The sequence below is a fragment of the Tenrec ecaudatus genome, chromosome 17 (genome assembly GCF_050624435.1).
Source record: "Tenrec ecaudatus isolate mTenEca1 chromosome 17, mTenEca1.hap1, whole genome shotgun sequence".
In the NCBI taxonomy this organism is placed as follows: Eukaryota; Metazoa; Chordata; class Mammalia; order Afrosoricida; family Tenrecidae; genus Tenrec; species Tenrec ecaudatus.
The window spans coordinates 38,960,622-38,968,560 of record NC_134546.1 but is presented as its reverse complement, the minus strand read 5'-3'; the positions used below and the strand labels follow the sequence as shown (position 1 = coordinate 38,968,560).

The following is a 7,939-nucleotide window of genomic DNA, read 5'->3' as shown; positions in this document are numbered from 1 at the left end:
ATGTTACCAGGGCTCCTGAAGCATGCCTACACGTTCCATCGATACACTAACTGGGCAGTTCCATTCCCTTGCTTTGATGGCCGAGTCTTGGACCCACACTGACTGGGTAGAAGGCTTCCACACTAGGTCTGTCGGCCCTAGCTGCCTCATGGCTATTGGGGACAAAAGGGCAGTTTGTGTAGCAGGGATGGAGGACCCTGGTGACGTGGCCAACTTGGTTTCCCTTTCTTTGCCTCAGTTTCCTCATTTGTGAATTGAGGGCGGGGCTGGATAGAAGCCACCTTTCATCATTCCCTTCAGGCTCTGACCCTCTGCTTCCTCCCCTTGTGCACTCCACAGCAGCAGAAGGAGTGGAACTCTGGGACCGCTCACTCGGAAACTGCCCCCCTCCCGGGACCCGAGGACGTGCCAGCCGACAGGCGCCATGGCCCTGAGCGATGTTGACGTGCAAAAGCAGATTAAGCACATGATGGCTTTCATCGAGCAGGAAGCCAACGAGAAGGCGGAAGAAATAGACGCCAAGGCCGAGGAAGAGTTCAACATCGAGAAAGGACGCCTTGTGCAGACGCAGAGACTGAAGATCCTGGAGTACTATGAGAAGAAGGAGAAGCAGATAGAACAGCAGAAGAAAATCCAGATGTCCACCGTGCGGAATCAGGCGAGGCTGACAGTCCTTAGGGCCCGGGACGACCTCATCACGGACCTGCTGAATGAAGCCAAGCAGCGGCTCAGCAGGATCGTGATGGATGTGCAGGTCTACCAGGGGCTACTGGAGAAGCTGCTGGTGCAGAGCCTGTTCCGGCTGCTTGAGCCCCGCGTGCTGGTGCGCTGTCGCCTACAGGACGTCTTTCTGCTACAGGCTGCCCTGCCAAGAGCCATCTCCGAGTACTTGAAGGCCACCCACAAACCCGTCGAGATCCACATTGATCAAGAGGTGCACCTGCCTGGAGGCTCCACTGGAGGCGTGGAGGCCTACAGTGACGACCAGAGAATCAAGGTCTCCAACACCCTGGAAAGTCGCCTGGATCTCTTAGCCCAGCAGAGGATGCCGGACATACGAAAGGCCCTGTTTGGGGCTAATGCCAACAGGAGGTTTTTCACCTAGGCCCCTGGGAAGGGGCGCTCGCATTCAAGTGCAGAGCCATCCAAGAATCAGTTATTTGGGCAAAGGAAAGGATTTGCGTGCTCTGCCTTTTGGATGCTCCCATATTTGCTCTGTCTGTCTTTGTGGAATCCCCCGTGCCTAGCTAACAGCATTATCAAGAGTTGATTTTGGAATAAAGCCCCGATGAATGCTCAGACAGCTAACTCCCGTTTCTGGTCAGGGTCGCGGTCTTGACCGGAGGGAGCGACGCTGTTTGTCTGCAGCTCAGTCCGGGGCTGAGATGTCAGTGGTGACTGGATGCGAGTCCTTGTGTCCTGGGGGTCTTTGGTGTGCCTGTGAGGTGTTCTCCTTCTTTAGTTTAAGTTATTCAAGGAGGTGGAGAGAGCTTCCTCCTGCGTACAAAGCCAGCTCCTGGGCATAGGAGCTGGGTCCTGGTGCAAAGGGCTATCTTCAGAAGGGACTGGCCCTTGGGATTTCATACTCTGTGGTCGCCATCTTGAAATTCTCCATTCTGTCTTCGGATGTGTATTCTGGGTGGAGGGGGTGGGAGATGGGATGGTGGAGGTACAGGAGCTTGGGCCTCAGCTGAGGCCTGGCAGACTCTGAATCTCTCCCCCTCTCCCCAGGATGAGTTCTCAGCCACTCCCTTCCCCACCCAACCCTCCACCTGGCCTTCTCCCCCTACCGATGCAGGTGGACCAGTGCCGAGGCCTCATGCTCATGGGCATTTTAAGACCAGTCATGATGGCACTGCCCCACCCCAGGCCAGCATGCCATGGCATGGTCAGTGGGTGGGAATGGGCCTCCCACATGGGCCTGGGGGCTGGTGGGAAGAGGGAGGCCAGCCACTTGTGGAAGCACACCTGTCCCGCCCGTACCTTCGCCACCTGTAGGAATCTGAGCTTGCCCTGTATAGTATCCCCGTGCCCAGGGGTACACTTCCTGGAACCACCAGGGATCGTGGGGGCTTGTGTCCATAGTTCTGGCCAGCTTGAGCACCACTGAGACCAGTGTCGCAGCAGAAATGGTGTCCTTTCCATGATACTGCATATGGAGAACAATGAAATTCATATTACCCCAAAATCTTTTTTCCTTTACTCAGAAAGGCATGATAGGGGAAAGAAAGACCATGGTAAGTCGAGAGAGTGCTCATGGGAGAAAGGAAAAAGCTTTTCTATTTCAGCACCTCGGGGGGGGGGGGGCACCGTCCCCCTGCGTCTTGAACACTGACAGTGGGCCCCGCATCGTCATTTGTAGTTGGCTCAGTCTGTGCATGTGTGGCTGAAAGGCTAATCTGTTTTAGTTTTCAAAATGAAAGTTTTGGGAGGAAAACTACAAGCAACTCTTCCAAGGGCAAAGTTTGCCCTGGACTGTTAGGACTGCAGAAATTGGGACCAGAAACTCCACGAGGGGACAGTGGTGGCTCTCTCATTACCCCACCAAGGCGACGTCCACAATGCAAAAACTCCTCACTGCTCGTAGGTGGAAGAGGAGGATTTCTATTCTCATAAAGAGTTAGAGTCTTGCAAACCCACCAGGGGGCTTCTAGTCTGTCTTGCAGGGTCATTATGAGTCAGAATTGACTTGGCGGTGAGTTCGGTTGCTTTTAGTGTCTCTCAAAACCTAAGAGCAGGTGAGGGCTGGAACTGAGAATCCAAATGCCTCTACTTATCTACTTGGTTTCCCAGTTTAAGGAATGACTTTCTTGACTGTCCAGCTTAAATCAACTCTGGTTCCAAAGTTTACATGCAGAAACAAACTCTTGACATTAATTCTTTCCAAAGAGGGGAATCACACTATGTATCTCTATACGTTTGTCATTTGTGGTGACTTGTGATGCTGTGATGCTGGAAGCTGGGTCATTTGGTGTTTCAAATACCAGCAGGGTCACCCAGGCGAACAGGTTTCCGTGGAGTTTTCAGACTAAGAATGAATTACAATGCCGGCGTAGACTGAGGGATGAATCAGTGAAAACCTTACAAAGGGCATCAGAATGCTGTCAGACGTAGTGCAGGAAGATGACCCTCTTGGATCGGAAGGCACTCAAAACAGGACTGAGGAAGAGCTGCATCCTCAAAGTAGCGTTGACCATGATGACATGGATGGAGTACAGCTTTCCAGATTTCACTCGCTGATGAGGTGTGACTGAAAATAAGGAGAAACAGCTGGAAACATTCATTAATACTCAGAACATGGGATACATGAAGTGCAAATAGGGAAAATGGAAGTTGTAAAAAAATGAAACAGAACACAACCATCTATAACTTAGGCATTAATGAGCGGCAATGGACTATATTTGACACTCATATGGTCTATGCCAAGAGTGACAAATTTGAGAAGAATGTGCCACATTCATTGTCAAATAGGACATTTCAAAATCTATCTTGAAGTACAATACTGGCTGTGACAGGGTGCTAGCTGTATACCTGCAAGGATGTACAGTTAATACAACTATTATTCAAATCTGTGCACCAACCACTAACGCAAAGGATGAAGAAGTTATGGAATTCCAACTTCTCCTTCATTTTGAAACTGATCCAACATTCGATCAAGATGCATTGATAATTATTGGTGATTGGAACGCAAAAGTTGGAAACGAAGAGGAAGGAACAGTAACTGGAAAATATAGCCTTGAAGATAGCAACAGAAGTAGAGATTGCATGGTAGAATTTTTGCAAGGTCAATGGCTTCTTCATTGCAGATACCTTCTTTTCAGTAACATAAACGGTGACTGCGCACATGTATCTCACCACATGAAATATGCAGGAACCAGATTGACTACATCTGTGTGAAGAGGCAATAGAGAAACACAACATATCAACCGCTGAAATCCACAGGGCCTGATTGTGGAACATTCTCTCCATGGCTCATATGTTTAAAGTAAGTTCAGGTTGAAGTAGAAGAAAATTAAAAACAAGTTGGTGAGAGCCAAAATATTACCTTGAGCATATCTGCCACTTGAATTTCAAGAACATCTCAATAATAGATTTGATACATTAAATACTAATGATCTAAGATCTGAAAAGCTGTAGGGAGACATCAAGAACATCATGCGTGAAGAAAGCAAAAGGTCATAAGAAGACAAGAAAGGTAAAAAGATCAAAGTGGATAAGGCAGCTCTGGAGCTTGCTCTTGAATATAGAGTAGTTAAAGCAAGTGGAAGAAAGGCTGAAGTCAAAGGGTTGAACAGAAATGTTCAAAGGGTAGTTGAGAAGTCAAAATAAAATATTATAATAAAATGGGCACAGACCTGGAGTTAGAAAGCCAGACTGGAAGAACATGATCAGCATATCTCAAGCTGAAAGAACTGAAGAAAAAAAATTCAAGGCTGCAATGTTGCAAGGCTAAGGAGTCTAAGGTCAAAATATCGAACACCTCAGGAAATAGCAAAAGGAGACGGAAGGAATGCACAGGATCACGATGCCAAAAAGAATTGGTTGACATTCAAGTATTTCAGGAGGGTATATATATGATCAAGAACCAATGATACTGAAGAAAGAAGTCCAAGCCGCACTGAAGGCATTCACCAAAAACAATCCTCTAGGAATTGATGCAACACGAATTGAAATGTCTTAAGTTGATAAGCATCGGAACCATTCACTTGTTTATGACAGGAAACTTGGAACACAGCTAGCTGGCCAGCTAGCTGAAAGAGGACTGCATTTGTGCCCATCACAAAGAAAATGACGTAAGAAGGTACAGAAGTTATTGAGCAATGTCATTAATATCGCATGCAAGTAAAATTTTGCTGAAGATCATTTTAAACTATTTGCTGCAGTACACAGGGTGCTTCCAGAAACTCAAGCCAGATTGAGAAAAGGAGATGACACAAGAGAGAGAGAGAGAGAGATATCATTGCTAAAACCAGACTGACCTGGGCTGAAAGCACAGAATATCAGAAAGATGTTTACTTGTGGTTTTTTGGTTATACACAGGCATTCAACTGTGTGAATCATCTCAGACGAGGGACGCCATTGAGAAGCATAGGGTTCCAGAACTTTTCACTGTACTTATACAGAACATGCTCTAACAGAGCAAGAGAATTCTTGCAAGGTTAAAAATCAAGACAGCTGTGTTTTCAAATTGTATCATCTCACTATATTTTATTCAGTCTGTATGCTGAGAAAATAATCTGACAAGCTGGACTCTCTGAAGAAGATTGTAGGAGGCTTATTAACAATCTGTGATACACAGTGACACAACCTTTTTACTAAAACCAAAGAGGACTTAAAGTACTTGCTGATGAAGGTCAAACACTATAACCTTCAACGTGGAAGACAACTCCGTGTAAAGAAAACCCAAACCCTCACACCTGGACCAATAGGTTACGTCATGATAAAGGGAGAGAAGATCGAAGTTGTCTAGGATTTTGTCTTGCTTGGATCCACAATCAATGCTCACGGAAGTAGCTGTCTCTTGCTCAGCCCCAGCTTCCTGCTATGACCCAAGTGTGTCTGAGCCTTGTTGGCCTGCCTGGCTTTGTCCCTCTGAGCCAGTCTCAGTCCATTATTGGGGTTTCAAAGTCCTGAGTGGCTCCGGGGGTGAAAGTGTTTGCTGGAAGGTTGGCAGTTTGAGTCTCTCCTGAGACATCTCAGAAGGCAGGTGTGGTGAGCTGTGTCTGAAAGATCATAGGTACCGACAACCTTGGGGGGCTGTACCGAGGGGGGTGGCCCAATGGCTGCTAATGACAACAGCAATGATTCAGCACCCAGGAAAACGGCAAGTACTGGAAGTTTCATAAATGGCTTGGTGGGAAGTTCAAGAGAGCGTCCTGGTGCCTGTAGGGTACATCTTCCCAACGTTCGATTTAAACACCCCTACGTTTTCCCCAACTTTTTCCGTCTCTGGTACCTGCAGCATGCTTGTTGACGTCAACCGTCTCTTCCTTAGCCTCTCCTGCCCAGGAGTTCCAGTCGACCTCTCTCACAACATCACCTCCAACCAAAGCCCAAGTCTACTGTCACCGAGTCATTGCCAACTTCCAGTGACCTCCAGGACAGCATCGGGGGTCCTGCTGGGGGTGCTGGTGACTGGGCTGCTAACCCTGAGAACACGCAAAACCACCTGCCGCTCCTCCGGAGAAGATGGGGCTTTCTAGTCCTGGAAAGATCCCAGTCTCAGAAACGCACAGAGCACTTCTACCCTGTCCCACAGGGCCACGATCAGTCGGCGTCAACCTGATGGCAGGGAGTTTGGAGTTTTGGATAAGAGAGTAAGGAGCCCGGTAGTGCAGTGGGCTATGCATCAAGCTGATAACCTCAAGGTCAGCGGTTTAAACCCACTAGCTGCTCCTCAGGACAAAGATGAGGCTGTGTGCTCTCATCAAGATGCATAGCCTTAGAAACCCGAAGGGGGCACTTCCACTCTGTTCAGTAGGGTTGCTCTAAGGCAGAATGAACTTGTTGGCAGTGAGGTTTTTGTTTTGTTCTTTAAGAGGATGGAGTGAAACTGCTCTACATAACCTCGGTGTAAATCTTCAGACTGTTTCGTCTGCTCCCCCTTCCCCCCACCCCCGAGGAGTGGGTGGTGGGTTTGAACCATCAACCTTTTGGTTAGCTACCTAACACTTAGCCCACCCCACCTCTAGTGGTCTGTAAGACCCCCTCGGCCGAACCAGAACCAGAACCAGACAAGTAACCAAGACCTGGCTCCCTCCCCGCTTCGAGGCCGAACCAACCTATACCTGTTGTTTGGGGCTTCTCAAGGCTGCCTTGGCTTTTCATTAGCTGCTCTTTTTGACTGGTCTCTTCTTCCTCGACAGCTCTGGTTCCCTTATTCTTCACTGCATCTCTGCTGTCCTGTGATTTCAGGTGTGAACATAGTAGGTTCTGAGAAAGTATTTATGGGTGTTCTTTCTGACCTGGCTCAGACTTCTGAGGAGAGGGGAGGAGAGGAGAGGAGTTGGTCTGGTCTTCCGGTCCATAGATTGGGCCGCAGAAAGCGGTGAGTATGAGATGGGGTCAGAGAAGCGTGTCTGTACTGCAGCCCAGGGATCTATGCAGACCAGGAGACCCTCTGCTTGCTGCAGCGGGGGCAGGGCAATGGATGGGGGAGCCTGCACTCAAGGCAGCCTTGTGCCCCTGTCTCTCCTCAGTCCTAGGGGTTGCTTACCTCCTGGGCTTGCCTAGAAGCACAATGCTTTTCTGATTTCCTGGGAACTAGATGGAAAGGGCCTTGCTTGAACCTGGGTGCCATGGCAGGGGCCCCGAGAGGAAAATCTTGACCTGCCCTTCCCTGAAAGGGTTCCAACTCTGGGCGAGCTGGACCTAGGGCCTCCCATGTCCTCATCTCTCAACGCCAGGCTCCATGTTTGCGGGGGTCACTGAGAGCTGCGCTCCTCTAGAGGGCTTGCCCTGGGCACTGGGGCTGGCAGAAAGACCCTAGTCATGTTCACCACCCTGCCCTCAAGGAAGCCCGGGCCTCCTGTAAGCGCCTCAGTGCCCGTGAGCCACAGGGAGCCGACTATTACAAGGGCAGGCAGCCAGCCCCTCCCCACCACACTCCTCATTAGCACTTCCTTCTGAGGTGCCAGGGAAGCTGTTTGCTGCTGAGGCAGAGGTGCTGCCTCTGGTGAAGATGCGGCTTCTGTCGCCTTGCTGCCTGTTGTGGGAGAGCTGGAGCTGGGGGAAGCTGACCGACCACCCACCACCATCACCACCACCACCCTGACCCCTCTCCAGTCCTGCCAGCAGGAGCAGAGGGGGGCAGGGATCTGCCTGGGGGGCCCCAGATGGGTGGGCCGTCCAGACCCTGTGCCTGGGGTCACAAGGTACCCAGAAGTGCATGAACCCTTCTACTCCAGGCCCAACCTAATCCCCACGCCTCCGTCCTCAC

At 49.7% G+C, this 7,939-nt stretch overlaps 1 protein-coding gene across 1 annotated transcript; it reads left to right on the top strand.

The window, feature by feature from the left end:
• Positions 1-424: 424 nt before the first annotated feature.
• On the top strand, positions 425-1,105 carry ATP6V1E2 (ATPase H+ transporting V1 subunit E2). Its single transcript, XM_075535943.1, has one exon. The coding sequence runs from the start codon at positions 425-427 to the stop codon at positions 1,103-1,105; it is 681 nt and encodes a 226-aa protein (XP_075392058.1).
• Positions 1,106-7,939: the final 6,834 nt, after the last annotated feature.